A 16,276-nucleotide genomic window follows, 5' to 3' on the forward strand; every position below is an offset into this window, starting at 1 on the left:
ACCCGCCCTATACAAATTAACCTAAGCGCAAGAGTTTCGCTAGGTAGAAATGAACGCTAGCAAAAATTCGCTATGAAATCCTCGCCCAGCTGATGTAGCACTAGCGAAAATTTGCCAGCATTCGACTGCTGAGACGCAATTTCGCATTTTAATAAATTCGTGAAGTGGTAACGAATTTGCACCTGGCGTGGACAGTGGCGAAACGGTCGCCCTGTAGTGAATTCTCACCAATTAAGCGATAATTACAAAATACTTTCTGAATACAAAGAAAACCCTGCACATTAAAATCGAATCTGCTGACAAAGTGTGCAAGGCATTTGAGGCTAAGCAATAGAACGCAATCACAATAAAATACAATGCAGTCGGCAATGTAACATTATCTTTATTCCAAACAGAAATGGATCTGCAGAAAGACAAAGCTTTAAAGCAAATTTAATAACAGAATAACGCGCAACAATAAAGCAAATGAAAGAAGAGAACGATGAGTGATTTTCCAGCTGGAGAAATGGAAATGGAAATAATCAAATTTGAAAACAAAAATGGGTGGGGGGGGGATGCTTAGAATTCCCTTTGTTGCCTTCAATTAAATGGTTATGTGGTTCCACATTTCACAGTGAAAGATCGATCGTTTTTTCTTGGTTTTCATTACCTTGGCAACATTTCTTCCATGTCAGCAATGACGTAGGAGACAACAGTCCAAACGGCAGCGCAGAGGTTCATCCAGACCGGATCCTGGACAGTCATTGTGTCTCCTTGAGAATGATGGAACCAGAAATATTTGCTAATGTCATCAAAGAGACTGGCACCTGGGATGGAGACAAAGGAAATCACATCAAGTTCTTCTGTCTAGATCAGGGTTTCTCAAACTTCTCACATGTGCTCTAGGGAATTACAGGAATGGCTCTGATCTCTCTTCTTCTTCAGGTACCCTACTTGCTGCATTTATTCCACCAACATATTCCCATTGGAAGTAGCACAGGAATAACATCTCCACAACATCTCTACTCCTCAGCTACATCACATGGAAGGAAACTTTTTTAATAATTGTTTGTATAGGAATTGTGGTCGCTCTGAGATTAGATTCACCGTGGTTAAAACACTCAATTATGTTGGCTCTTACCAGGCAACTTATAGATGGATTGAAGACAGAAGGTATATGTGCACCCCAATATTTCTTTGGGTACTATTGATCACAAATAATTATTATATATTGTTGGGATGAACCAAATCCAATTTGATGAACCAAATCATTTGTAGATTTGCCAGAATAGCGAATCCGTCCCAAACCAAGTCCGAACAATGAATTGTGAACGAGAAATTGTCACCTTGATGTTTAGGGCTTGTTTTTGGCTCAACTAAACACATAAAAATAGGGATGCACCGAATCCAGGATTCGGTTCGGGATTTGGCCAGGATTCGGCCTTTTTTAGCAGGATTCGGATAAGGCCGAATCCTTCTGCCTGGCCCTAAAATCCAAATCCTAATTAGCATATGCAAATTAGGGGTGGGGAGGTAAATCGCATGACTTTTTGTCACAAAACAAGGAAATACATTTTTTTTCCCCTTCCAACCCCTAATTTGCATATGCAAATTAGGGCTCGGATTCGGTTCGGTATTCGGCCGAATCTTTCACAAAGGATTCAGGGGTTTGGCTGAATCCAAAATAGTGGATTCGGTTCATCCCTACTTAAAAAGGTGCTGGTTTGGGCTTGATCCTCAACTAGATCCTGGATTTGTAGCAACCATATAAAATACAGGTATGGAACCTGTTACACAGAATACTCGGGGCCTGGATTTTTTCTGGATAAGGAGTCTTTCCATATATTGGATCTCCATACCGTAAGTCTACTAAAAAATGAATTGAACATTAATTAAACCCAATAGGATTGTTTTGCTTCCAATAAGGATTAATTACATCTAAGTACAAGTTACTGTTTTATTATTACAGAGAAAAAGAAAATCATTTTTAAAAATGTTAATTATTTGATTAAAATGGATTCTACGGGAGATGACCATCCCATAATTCGGAGCTTTCTGGACAACAGGTTTCCGGATATTGGATCCCAAACCTGTACCAGAAAGACTGCATTTCCCAAAGAGGAGCTACACAGACACACACAGGCACAGCAGAGCAAAAGTCTACACACATTGTGGTTTTCACTCTTTTTTGCTCTTTGGTTAATTACATTTTTTATTTTTTGTGTTTTTTGAGTTATTTAGCTTTTTATTCAGCAGGTCTTTAGTTTGTAGTTTCAGCAATCTGGTTGCTAAGGTCCAAATTGACCTAGCGACCATGCATTGATGTGAATAAGAGACTGGAATATGAATAGGAGAGACCTGAATAGAAAGATAAGTAATAAAAAGTAGCAATAACTATAGGGGGCCGATTCACTAAATTCGAGTGAAGGATTCGAAGTAAAAAAACTTCGAATTTCGAAGTATTTTTTGGGCTACTTCGACCATCGACTACGACTTCGAATCGAAGGATTCGAAGTAAAAATCGTTCGACTATTCGACCATTCGATAGTCGAAGTACTGTCTCTTTAAAAAAAACTTTGACCCCCTAGTTCTGCAGCTAAAAGCTACCGAAGTCAATGTTAGCCTATGGGGAAGGTCCCCATAGGCTTTCCTAAATTTTTTTGATCGAAGGATATTCCTTCGATCGCTGGATTAAAATCCTTCGAATCGTTCGATTCGAAGGATTTAATCGTTCGATCGAAGGAATAATCCTTCGATCGTACGATCGCAGTATTTGCGCTAAATCCTTCTACTTCGATATTCGAAGTCGAAGGATTTTAATTCCTTGTCGAATATCGAGGGTTAATTAACCCTCGATATTCGACCCTTAGTAAATCAGCCCCTAAATGTTTAGCCCTACAGGACATTTGTTTTTAGATGGGGTCAGTGACCCCCTTTTGAAAGCTGGAAAGAATCAGAAGCAGAAGGCAAATAATTAAAAAACTATAAAAAATACAAATAGGTTTTTTATTCATTGATTCTGAAATATAAATGATTCTGAAAAAAAATACTCTAGAAAACACCAGACTCCAGAAGTAATTTAGATCTTGTTCTTGCTCAATTTCCTGGGTTATCTAATGATAAAAAAAGACATTGCTATGTAGGGGAAAAGTACAGTTCCATTACTAAAAGGGACAGTTAATTAAACGGCAAGGGAAGATTTCAGACAAAGCCTGAATGGCCACTTCAGAGTTGAACAAATGACTTCTGCCTTTTATAAAATAACATATAAAATAACTTAATGAAGAACCGGCGTTGCTCAGAACAAGTCGTTAATACGCTTCTGCATTAGGAGGCAACAAGCGCTGCAAAATTCCTCGGATCCTAAATTTAGTTATGTTTATGCAATGTGTATTATTGTGTTTAAATATTCTATGATTCCAGCAGATATGCAGCTGCAGACAACTAGGATGAACGTCCAGTGCTAAAGTGTAAGTTTTAACGATTAGAGCATTTTATCAAATTCATGAGTAATAACTACATTTGTAGCCTTACAGAGCTTTTGTTTTTTAGATGGTGAAAGCTGGAAAGAGTCAGAAGAAAAAGGCAAATAATTTGAAAACTAGAAAAAAGTGAAAGCCAATTGAAAAATAGCTTAGAAATAGACATTATATAACAACTAAAAGTGAACTACCCCTTTAAAAAAGCACAAAAGACTTGTGAAGAATTGTTACATATATTTAGTACACGTATGGGACCTGTTATCCAGAACAATCGGGACCAGGGTTTTTCTGGTTAGCAGAGCTTTCCGTAATTTGGATCTTCATACCTTAAGTCTACTAGAAAATCATGTAAACATTAAATAAACTCAATAGGCTGGTTTTGCTTCCAATAAGGATTAATTATATCTTAGTTGGTATTCAGTACAAGCTACTGTTTTATTATTACAGAGAAAAAGGAAATCATTTTTAAAAATAAGAATTATTTGGGTAAAATGGAGTCTATTTCTGTAATTCGGAGCTTTCTGGATTAGTGGGTTCCCAGATAATGGATCCCATACCTGTATATGTATCACAGATGCCCAGTTCTTCTATAACTGTGTCCCTTCCTTAATGAATATCCCTCATACATTTTCTTGTCTTGCAGCTCTACTCTCAAATCTTCATAAAATAAATGAATAACAGCCTGACAGGTTTTGATGAATCACATCGTTTTTTTAGCAAACCCTTCACGTCTGTAGAAGAAGTGACATTAATCGTACGGAGCAGAAACAGATAATTTGACTAGCCAATTAGCCCTGCTCAATGACTTTAGTAATACATTACACATTTCCAACAAACTCTTTTTTTATTTTATTTTTTAAGGAAAAATAAGCAGCATCAGTATTTTCAGTTTTAAACTTAAAGGGATACTGTCATGGGAAAAAAATCTTTTTCAAAATGAAAGAGTTAATAGTGCTGATCCAGCAGAATTGTGCGCTGGAATCCATTTCTCAAAAGAGCAAACAGATTTTTTTATATTCAATTTTGAAATCTGACATGGGGCTAGACATATTGTCAATTTCCCAGCTGCCCCTGGTCATGTGACTTGTGCCTGCACTTTAGGAGAGAAATGCTTTCTGGCAGGCTGCTGTTTTTCCTTCTCAATGTAACTGAATGTGTCTCAGCGGGACATGTGTTTTTACTTTTGAGTCTTGTTCTTAGATCTACCAGGCAGCTGTTATCTTGTGTTAGGGAGCTGCTATCTCGTTACCTTCCCATTGTTCTTTTGTTTGGCTGCTGGGGGGGAAAGGGAGGGGGTGATATCACTCCAACTTGCAGTACAGCAGTAAAGAGTGATTGAAGTTTATCAGAGCACAAGTCACATGACCAGGGGCAGCTGGGAAATTGACAAAATGTCTAGCCCCATGTCAGATTACAAAATTGAATATAAAAAAATCTGTTTGCTCTTTTGAGAAATGGATTTCAGTGCAGAATTCTGCTGGAACAGCACTATTAACTGACTCATTTTGAAAAAAAAAAATTTTTCCCATGACAGTATCCCTTTAATTTTTAAAGGCCAGTCCACCCCCATCAGCATATGATCTCAGGTCAGTTGTATTATACCCACCCCAAGAACCCCCAAGCTTTGACCATGTGTAAAAAACACTATATGAGGCCAAAGTTTTCAGCCTTCCTCATCTCATCCACATTTACAAGGAGAAACACTACAATGATATCTCATCCCTACATACTCCCCCCAATTGGTTTGGAAATACAGGTATGGGACCTGTTATCCAGAATGCTTGGGACCTGGGGTTTTCTGGATAAGGAACCTTTCTTTAAGTCTACTAAAAAATTACCGTAACTAAACATGAAATAAACCCAATCTGATTGTTTTGCCTCCAATAAGGATTAATTATATCTTAGTTGGGATCAAGTACAAGCTACTGTTTTATTATTAAAGAGAAAAAGGAAATCATTTTTAAACATTTGGATTATTTGGATAAAATGGAGTCTATGGAAGATGGCTTTTCTGTAACTTAGAACTTTCTGGATAGCGGGTTTCTGAATAATAGATCCCATACCTGTATTCTTGGTTCCCATAGGAGACTTAAGAGGTTAATTCTCCTACTGTCTTAGGAAGTCCTATTTTGTTACCTATATCCTTTAAGAGAGAAGTGTCCCTTATTGGCCAACAGATAGTATGACCACTTCCTGCCTGTAGTTTATTTAAGGTGATGCAGCACATGGCTCTTCCTCTTTGGACTCCACTCCAGAAGGGGGTGGATGCAGCTGGAGAGCCTGGGGCATGAGGTAGCAGTATGACGTATGAGCGCTGTAGAATTTAGGGAGCACTGACCACCCTTGGACAAGGTAAATATAGTCTACAGTAGCTTCTGTTATATAGTATACAGCAGATTATAGAATGTGTGAGTTAGACAGGCTAGCTAGTAGGAGTCGCTTTGTGCTCCAATGAGGAGGATTAGTATAGGGTAGATACCAGATCTAGGGACTCAAGTGTGAGTAGGACCAGGAAAATATCCCTTGCAGCCATGAAGCAACCTCTGAGACATTCGGGCACACGAGGAGCAGCACTTGAGTTGTGAGTAATACCCACTGTGAACTTGTTATATATAGTGTATATTGTGCTGTAAATACTTGTTGTATTCAGTTAGTACCGTTACTAAATAAATCACTATTGGGTTAGGAATCCCTGCACCCAGTTACTGTACCTGTGTTGAGAGTAAAGGTGGCCATACACGGAGAGATCCACTCGTTTGGCCATGTCTCTCCAATATCGGGCTGATCCGATCGTAGGCCCTAGGGCCCAACGATCGGATCCTAACTCATGCGAAACGGGGGTCGGATCGCGGGACCGCATCAACGAACAGATGCGGCCGCGATCCGATGGGATTTTTCGTCCCATCCGATCGAGATCTGCCCGACTTTCAGCCAGATCTCGATCGGGGAAGCCCGTCGGGGGGTCCCATACACGGGCCAATAAGCTGCCGACACGGTGTGTCGGCAGCTTTTATCTGCCCGTGTATGGCCACCTTAAGAGTATCTACTGTACCTATAACCTTTCCTCCACTGCTTTGCAAGGCCCCAGCTGAGAAAGAGGGTCAGACAGCAGCTGGAATAAGATATTTCTGCAAAGAAAGGATTGCACTGCCCTTAACCTAGAAAGATAATTCACATGCAGTCATGAAGTCACATGCTTGTAACAATATTCTGTATATCACATGTTTTTGTAGCTACCCCTTGAGTTACTTGGCTACAATGACTCCTAGAAGGACATGTCAGGAGTAGATCCTTCTGCAATAGTCACAATAAAACTACTTTAATTGAATAGAACACATCACTTGTCCACATAACAATCAATTCCAGTACTGTATACACGGTTGCTGCAGAAGAACAGAAACATTACAAATTCTGATTAATAATGTTCTATATATATATATATATATATATATTATGCTGGCTACTTAACTTCATACAGTTCTCTTTTCAAAGCCTGAGAAGTATTCAAGACTGGTAAGGAAAAACAGACCAATCAGCATCAGCCAACCAGTATTGTTGTGCTCATGTATAGTACTTATACTTCAGTTTGTATTCCCATATTAATCCATAATGCTACAATGCCTTACAGTGAGGGACATACATTTCAATTAGTTTAGACAACAAAGATAAATCTTCTTTCCAAACATGCCCTTACAAACTTCTGGATCTGGTCACTGGGGATTAGTGATGGGTGAATTTAGTCGTCAGGCGCAAATTAGTGGAAAAGTTGCGCATCAAGGGGCAAATTTACTAAGGGCGAAGTGGCTAGCATTAATCGAAAATTCGCCAGGGTGACGTCATTTTGCCACTTTGCCGATTTACCAACAGGTGCTGGCGTAAATTCACTAGTGGACCTACTTCTATCGCTACTTTGCACCCTTACGCCAGGCGAAGTTGTGCTATGGCGAAGGGCCATCACTACGCTAATTCACTAATTTACAGATTTTACTGAATGTTACCTCTTGCGCCAGACTTTACTCCGCCACCTCAGACCAGGCGAAGCGTAATAGAGTAAATAGGGATGGTTCAAAAAAAGTTTACATTTTTCCCAAAAAAACGCTGGCGTCTTTTACTTTTTATAGGGTGATAGGCTGAAAAACATCAATATGTTTTTTTAGGGTACCCTCCTTCCCCCCCTACAATTGATAATTTATGGCACCTAGACTATACTGTGGGCTCATGTGTAGGGCATTACAAAACATTTACTAAGGTTCCCTGGCCTTGAGTAGTGTAATGTGTTTGCTGCTGCATATACGGCCATTGTACATTAACTGAACGCCGTATGCAAATTTCCGATCGCTAGCGTAACTTCGAACCGCTGATTGTAACATTGCTAGCGCAACTTTGATCGGTAACTTGTGCGCAACTTTGGATCTTTGTGAATTTGCGCAGCCCTGGCAAATCTACGCCTGGCGAAGTCAACGTTGGCGCAACTTCGGAGGTAAGTAAATTTGCCCCTAAATGTCGCAGGCATCAGAATTGATGCCGGCGTCAATTTTGGCGCCCGTGAATTGACGCCGTCTGCAAAATTCACGTTTCACTATTGAAGTACTATTTTTATTTGTTTCATGAATTTCGCAGAAAATTTGCAAATTTCATGGTGAAGCAAACAGGACAAATTCACCCATCACTGCTGGGGAGGCATCAAAATAATTATCTTTGAAACCAAAAGCTTTTGCTATTGATCTTTTGCCTGGATACGACTACGAACTTCCTTAACCCTTCGAATACCGTGAATTGGAGTTTCTGTATACAAGTTTCCTCCTTGGTCCCGTCTCCAACTTACTAGCGATAGGCCCTGACAGACACCATATAAACTTCTACGCATTCTACTCAATCCAAGTTTGTCTTTTATTATGCAAAGGAGGGACCAGTGCAGCGTAGGCCAGTGAAATAGTATTGTATTCAGGGAAAGGTTTCAATAAAGAGCCAGTCAGGATATTAAATAATCTGCTATGTGAAAGCATTGCTCCTAAACATGGAGATGAATGTTGCTGAACACTAACTAGATGATGAATCGATAAAGGTCACATTTATATTGCTGCACTGACCAGAATTGGATGATATTTGCACTAAGAATACGTAATATTATCTTTCATTACCTGCTTCATTGAACGGGAGCTTTGATCAAATAATTCACATTCGTTTAGGCATTTAAATGTTCTCTCAGCTCTTGCGACTGCAGCTGGAAAATTGAACTCTCACAGTACTGGAATTTTTTCTTTTACTTTGTTTAAACTAAAGGATTTTGTATATTATTTTATATCAAGCTATATCAAAAAACACTTCAGCTACATAGGTCTCATTACCATTAAATACTTTTTGTAACTAAAACCCAATATAGGTATGGGACATTTTTTTCCAGAATGCTGGGGACCTGGCGTTCTTCAGATAACGGATCTTTCCATAATTTGGATCTTCATACTTTAAGGGGCAGATTTATTAAGGGTCGAAATGATTTCGAGGGAATTTTAGAAGTAAAAAAATTTGAAATTCAAAGTAATTTTTGGGATACTTCGACCATCGAATAGGCTACTACGACTTTGACTTTGATTCGATAATCGAAATACTGTCTCTTTAAAAAAACTTCGATTTCAATACTTCGCCAAATTAAACCTGCCGAAGTGCTATGTTAGCCTATGGGGACCTTCTAGAGCATTTTTCTACGTTTTTGGAAGTCAAAGTAAAATCATCGTTGAAATCCTTCAAATCGTTAGATTAGAAGGATTTTTTTTCAAATTCGCTGAAAAAAACTTCAACTTCAATATTCGAAGTCGAAGGGGCAGATTTATCAAGGGCCGATTTTCAAAGTTAAAAATACTTCGAAATTCGACCATCTAATTGAAATACTTTGACTTCGAATATCGAAGTCAAAATTTTTTTCATTGAATTTGGGTATCCTGCGGTCGAAGGATTTCAGCGATCGATCGATTTTGCTTCGACTTCCAAAAACTAGAAGGTCCCCATAGACTAACATAGCACTTCGGCAGGTTTCATTTGGCGAAGTATTTTCGTTTGAAGTATATTCGAACGATTTTACTTAGACTCAAATTCGAAGTTGAAATTGTAGTATCCTATTCGATGGTCGAAGTATCCAAAAAATTACTTCGAATTTCGAATTCTTTTACTTCGAAAATTCCCTAAAATTCACTTCGACCCTTGATAAATCTGCCCCGAAGTATTTCAATTCGATGGTCGAATTTCGAAGTATTTTTAACTTCGAAATTCGACCCTTGATAAATCTGCCCCTAAGTCTACTAAAAAAATCATGTAAACATTAAATAAAGCCAATAAGCTGGTTTTGCTTCCAATAAGGATTAATTATATCTTAGTTGGGATCAAGTACAAGCTACTGTTTTATTATAACAGAGAAAAAGTACATAATTTTTAAAAATATGGATTATTTGATTATAATGGCGTCTATGGAAGATGGCCTTTCTGTAATTCAGAGCTCTTTAGATAATGGGTCCCATACCCGTATCTTAGCTGGGATCAAGTACAGGGTACAATTTTATAAATACACAGAAAAAAGAAATGATTTTTAAAAATTTGGTTTATTTGAATCAAATGGAGTCTATGGGAGAGCCTTTCTGTAATTTGGAGCTTTCTGGATAATGGTTTTCCAGATAACAGGTCCCATAGCTGTGTCTTACTTGGGATCAAGTACAAGGTACAGTTGTATTATTATACAGAAAAAGGATATCATTTTTAAAAATCTGGATTGTTTGGATAAAATGGAGTCAATGGGAGACGGCCTTTCCATAATTTAGAGCTTTCTCGATAACGGATTCCAGACAACAGATCCCATACTGTACCTTTATGTAACAGGAGGTGTTAATGGCACACACAGCAATTTTGCGTGTTTTGTCACCCAACTATTTTGCTCTGTGGTACAAAACGAGGGTGTTATCACTCAAAAATGCTCAGTGCCACCAATTTTTAATCACACATTTCAATTTTTGGTCAAATAATACATCTCAATTATTTGTGTTAAAGGGGTTGTTCACCTTCCAACACTTTTTTTCAGTTCAGTTGGTTTGAGATAGTTCACCAGAAATAAAGACTTTTTCCAATTACTTTCTATTTTCTATCTGTGACCGTTCTAATATTAAAGTTTAAAGTGTAAAGTGTCATTTTTCACCTTCTAAAGAAGCTCTGGGACAGGGGGTCGCTGACCCTGTAAACGGTTGTAAATTTATACATTTAGTTGATACATTTCTTATCTTTGTCCCTGCTGAGCAGAATCTCTGGGTTTCATTACAGGCAGCTGTTAGAATTGATACAATAGTTGTGAATACTCCAGAGATGCTGCTGAGAAATGTATCCACTAAATGTTGCAAAATTGTAACATTTCAGAATCTGCACCTGAATTACTGAGCTGCCAGACTCAAACACCAGAGAACTTTAAACTTCAACTTTGGAAAAACGGTAAAAAATAAAAAATAGAAAGTAATTGGAAAAAGTCTTTATTTCTGATCTGAACAATCTGAAACCAGCTGAACTGAAAAAAGTGTTGAATGCTGAACAACCCCATAAAAGAAAAACTATACCCCCCAAACAATGTAGGTCTCTATAAAAAGATATTGCATAAAACAGCTCATATGTAAAACCCTGCTTCATGTAAATAAACCATTTCCATAATAATATACTTTTCTAGTAGTATGTGCCATTGGGTAATTATAAATAGAAAATTGCCATTTTAAAAAATAAGAGCCGCCCCCTGGGATCATAGATTAACGGTGCACAGAAACAAACCAAACAAACCATACATGTTAGGTCACATGAGCCAATTAACAGACAGAGTTGTATCTTTTGCTTCCACACTTCTTCCTGTTACAGTTAGAACTGCAGTATTTCTGGTCAGGTGATCTCTGAGGCAGCACACAGACCATCACAAAATGGAGGTTCAAGGCAAGAGATTTAAAAGGGCAATATTTACTTAGATATATATTCCAGTTTGGTAAGATTCTTTAATATGCCACTTAATTTGACTGTTGATTAAGTATTCATTTTTGGGGGTAAAGTTTTCCTTTAAGAAACACATTTTTTTAATTAGAAGCACTCAAATCTTGGTAATTACTTGATCTTGTATAATGATAAATCTGCCTATTAGGGCTCTTAATCATGAGCGTTTTTACCTGCGCTCCCCTGCGCTCCGTTTTTCGGCGTTCAGCCGCAGGGGAGCGCAGGAATAGACGCATTTCATTATTTCAAATGGGGCTGTACTCACACAGGCGCATGTAGGCGCCGAACGCAGGAAAAATGCAGCATGTTGCGTCTCAACCTGCGTTCGGCGCCTACATGCGCCTGTGTGAGTACAGCCCCATTTGAAATAATGAAATGCGTCTATTCCTGCGCTCCCCTGCGGCTGAACGCCGAAAAACGGAACGCAGGGGAGCGCAGGTAAAAACACTCGTGAGTAAGAGCCCTAAGTCTAGTCTAGGCTGTTGTTTGTCTTGGGATGGTTGGCCAGAGCCTTCCTTATTAACTACCAAAGTCCTCCTGTAAGCACTGGCCATTGTCCCTCAAGGGATGCAACATTTCAATTGGTCTTCATTTTATTCAGCTTTTTTAATTATTTACCTTCTTCTTTTAACCCTTACCAGCTTTCAAATATAAACAGTTAGGCTACAAATGAATTGTTATTGCTACTTTCTATTACTTGTCTTTCTATTCAGGCCTCTCCTATTCATTTTCCAGTCTTTTATTCAAATCAATGCATGGTTGCTAGGGTAATTTGGTCCCTATTGCAAACTGGAGAGCTGCTGAATAAAAAGCTAAAAAACTCAAAAACCACAAATAATAAGAAATGCAATCCAATTGCAAGTTGTCTCAGAATATCATTCTCTACATCATACTAAAAGTAAAGTTAAAGGTGAACAACCCCATGGTCACTAATGGAACCCTAGCAATACTTGAGGCTAGTCTATGCATAGGGATAACATAGCGTTATGCCAGTATGGGAATTCTACTGTGCCAATCCCAATCCAGTAGGAACTATATAAGGAAACTGGCTCTTTAAATACACAAAGACCAATTTTTCCTATTTATGATTTATAATATGCAGTTATTGCCCCGGTGCATTTACACGTGGTTCCTATTAACATGGGGATGAGCCAAACAAAAAGTTAAATACAGCAATGACCATGTAGCTGCAGCCTTTAAGAAAATTTGGCCAACGCATAATATATACATTTGTAAGAAGGAATATTTCACTGCCTGTGACCAAGGACCTTGGAGTCCTTGTAGATGATACACTTGGATGTAGCAAAAATGCCAGTCAGCAGCATCAAGGGCAAATAAGGTCTTGAGTTGTATTAAAAGGGGCATAGAGTCACGGGAGGAGGGGGTCATTCTTCCACTGTATAGAGCACTTGTAAGGCCCCATCTAGAATATGCCGTACAGTTTTGGTCTCCATCACTCAAACAGGACATTATTGTATTAGAGAAGGTACAGAGAAGGGCAACTAAGCTGGTGAAAGGTATTGAAAATCTTAGCTATGAGGAAAGACTGGCCAAATTGGGGATGTTCACGCTGGAGAAGAGGCGCTTAAGGGGTGATATGATAACTATGTATAAATATATAAGGGGATCATATAATAATCTCTCTAATGATTTATTTACCAGTAAGTCTTTCCAGCTGACACGAGGTCACCCATTCCGATTAGAAGAAAAGAGGTTCCACCTAGATATTAGGAAGGGGTTTGTTACAGTGAGAGCTGTGAAGATGTGGAATTCTCTCCCTGAATCAGTGGTACTGGCTGATACATTAGATAGGTATAAGAAGGGGTTGGATGGTGTTTAGCAAGTGAGGGAATACAGGGTTATGGGAGATAGTTCATAGTACAAGTTGATCCAGGGACTGGTCCAATTGCCATTTTGGAGTCAGGAAGGAATTTTTCCCCCTCTGAGGCAAATTGGAGAGGCTTCAGATGGGTTTTTTGCCTTCCTCTGGATCAACTGGCAGTTTGGCAGGTTAAATATAGACTTAAAAGTTTGAACTCGATGGACTTGTGTCTTTTTTCAACCTAACTTACTATGTTACTATGTATCGTGAATCAGATAATTATACTTATAAATGAATGATTTTTGTTTCTTTTGTCTCCTGTGGCTGAAGTGTATCGACTAAGGGAAAGCGCGGAGCAAGAGAATGAAGAGACACATGATTGGGAATTAGCTGTTAATGGGTTGGACAGATCCTTCCTCAGACTGCATGGCTGGCAAATGGCTTGTTTGACATGAATGCACAGCGCTTCATCAGACGGATCAGGACTCGTATAGGTTTTTAATCAGCATCTGAAGTGGCGCGTATGAAATGGCTTTCTGCCAATGTATCTCATCTTTATCCCATCTCCATTTCAGGTTTCTTTCTTTAAAATGCAATTTCTCTGTAATGTATTGGGAACACACAAGGCCCAGGCTTCATTCAGAACAGTGATAACCTTTGCAGCTAGCAATCACAATAGCGAGTACAGCTAATCAGAGCCAGCTCGCCTTTACTGGATAGAACATCCCTGACATTTTACCCTTTTGTCTGCTATACTTTCTGTATCAAAAATGTCTTTTTTTTCTATTCAGAGCTCGGCTGTGGAAACAGAAAGAATGCATCCTGCTGAGCAATGAAGACAAAAAAAATTTAATTATTTTACATCCCCAAAATGTGATGGCGCATAAAGATTTCCAGACATGGTTCAATTTACAGAACAGCGGTTTCTCCTGTTGGGTTTAGTCATATTATGCCACTGCTCTTAATAGTAAAGTAGTAGATACAGGGGCAGATTTATCAAGGGTCGAATTTAGAAATAATGGGAGTTTTTTTGAACTCCCATAACTTCGAAATTAGAACAAAAAAAAAATGAAATTTATTTAAAAATTCAATGTTGTTTTCTTGCAGGTGAATAAGCTGTATTCGTTCGAATTTGAATCAAAGTTTTTCTTAAGTCCACCAATTGACTCCATATAGATTCTAGGAGGTCCCCCATAAGCTAAAACAGTTCGTCAGGTTTTAGATGGCGAAAGAGACAGTACGTGATAAATTTCGATATTCAAATTTGAATCGAATTTGAACTACTCCCTAGTCGAAGTACACAAAGAATAGCTCGAAATTCTTTTTTTTTCCACTTCGAATTTTCGATAAATCTGCCCCACAGTGTTATTGCATTTACACAGTGGGAGGCACATGTATTAAAGGTCGAATTTTGAATTCATGTGATATTCGAATATACTTGAAATTCGACTGGGGCTTATTTATAAAAAAAAATTGAATATCTAAGACTCAGATAAATTTTACCGACTGGAAAACTCCAATCGAATTCGACTAAACTCGATTTCCATCGGCCCCTGGACCTCTACTATTGACTTATACATGAACTCGGCAGGTTTTAGTAGGCGAATAGTCTAATTCAAGTTCTTAAAGGGCCAGAGTATGATAAATCTCAAAATTCGAATTAAAACTCAAATCAAGTTTGGATAATTCACAATATGAATTTGAGAGTTTTGACCACAAACTTTTTTTGAAAATTAAAATTAGAATTTTCAGTTCGACCCTTAATAAATCTGCCCCTTAGTGATAGCCCTTCTCTTTGCTCCACACCTACACAAGAAGGGAATTTGGGTGACCCCTTGACCAACTTTCCTGGGAAGAATGATGGGGTCCTGTACTATTGCCTTCTTCTGAACATCAGTGATTTTCAGTCCCGGATTTGTGGAGAGGCCACATAGGCCCAGGCCTAGGGCGGCAAAAATGTAGGGGCGCCATGCCGCCCAGCTGCAACCCTTTACACTTCCTCTACAATTCTAGAGCAAAAGGTGCTACTGGGGATGTATAATACTACCTACTGTTTATCCTTTATGATTTGGTGTAACGGATTTGCCTGCCCTGCTGGAAAGTGACTCGCCATTGCAGCCATAATTCATAATCCCAAATTATGGGGGTTATTTACATTTGCAGTGCAGGGTGCAGTCCACCATGTTTTTTGCACTATTCTCCCTTCCCATTGAAAAATTGCAGCACATCAAGACAGAGCAAATACATTTAGCATTAGTGTGTTCAGGGGGTGAGCTGCAGGTTATGTAGTCTTCCCACTTATGGTTCCCTAAGTTGCATGTTAGGCAATATTTGCTGCCTGCCCTATGGCAGTTGGTAAGTATAGGGTTGCTGTGCACCTGATGGGCGCCTGGGGTTAAAGTAAATGAACCCTTATGTCCCTTACAAAGTAGCAGAGATCCGTCTACAGATCTACAGCAGAGAACATAGCTCTCAGTTCTAACTTTAGATGCAGCGATAATATTGTATAAAAATATTTTCTTATGATATTCGGAGCATGCGTGGTGGGAGACAAGCCGAATAATATCAGCAGAAGACTTGGATATCGGTCGGCTCATCGATCAGGCGCCTTTGAAGGAACCCGAACATCGGCCGTTTTTTAGTGCTGAATCGTCAGATACAAGTAGAATTCTATTGTTTCTATCTGTATATTTGACGATTCAGCTCTACACGTGTGTATTGAAACGTTGGAAAGATCTTTTCCAGGAAAGATCATAATTGTAACGCTATGGACACTTTTTCTCTATGACGATGCTCAGCGCTCTTCAAGAGGATGGGAGAGGGCTGATGACTTTTCATGGTGATCTAAGTGGTGCCCAACTTTTCACTATGTACACAAACACACATTAACAATGTAGAATGAATTTTATATCCCTGGAGGACTACAGGAGCCTATATTCCACAAACTGATCCTGCTGTCCCCATTCAGTTGAAGGGGTTGTTCACCTTT

General features: G+C 38.9%; 1 protein-coding gene across 3 annotated transcripts in view; it reads right to left on the reverse strand.

The window, feature by feature from the left end:
- Nucleotides 1–364: 364 nt before the first annotated feature.
- Nucleotides 365–16,276, reverse strand: part of cpq.L (carboxypeptidase Q L homeolog) — a 253,118-nt gene continuing 237,206 nt past the window's right edge. For all 3 annotated transcript variants that reach the window (XM_018266440.2, XM_041565425.1, NM_001092082.1), the window contains 1 exon segment: nt 365–806. In XM_018266440.2, the coding sequence (XP_018121929.1) occupies nt 646–806 (161 nt within the window). In that variant the 3' untranslated portion in view covers nt 365–645.

The sequence above is a fragment of the Xenopus laevis genome, chromosome 6L, assembly GCF_017654675.1.
Source record: "Xenopus laevis strain J_2021 chromosome 6L, Xenopus_laevis_v10.1, whole genome shotgun sequence".
Classification (NCBI taxonomy): Eukaryota; Metazoa; Chordata; class Amphibia; order Anura; family Pipidae; genus Xenopus; species Xenopus laevis.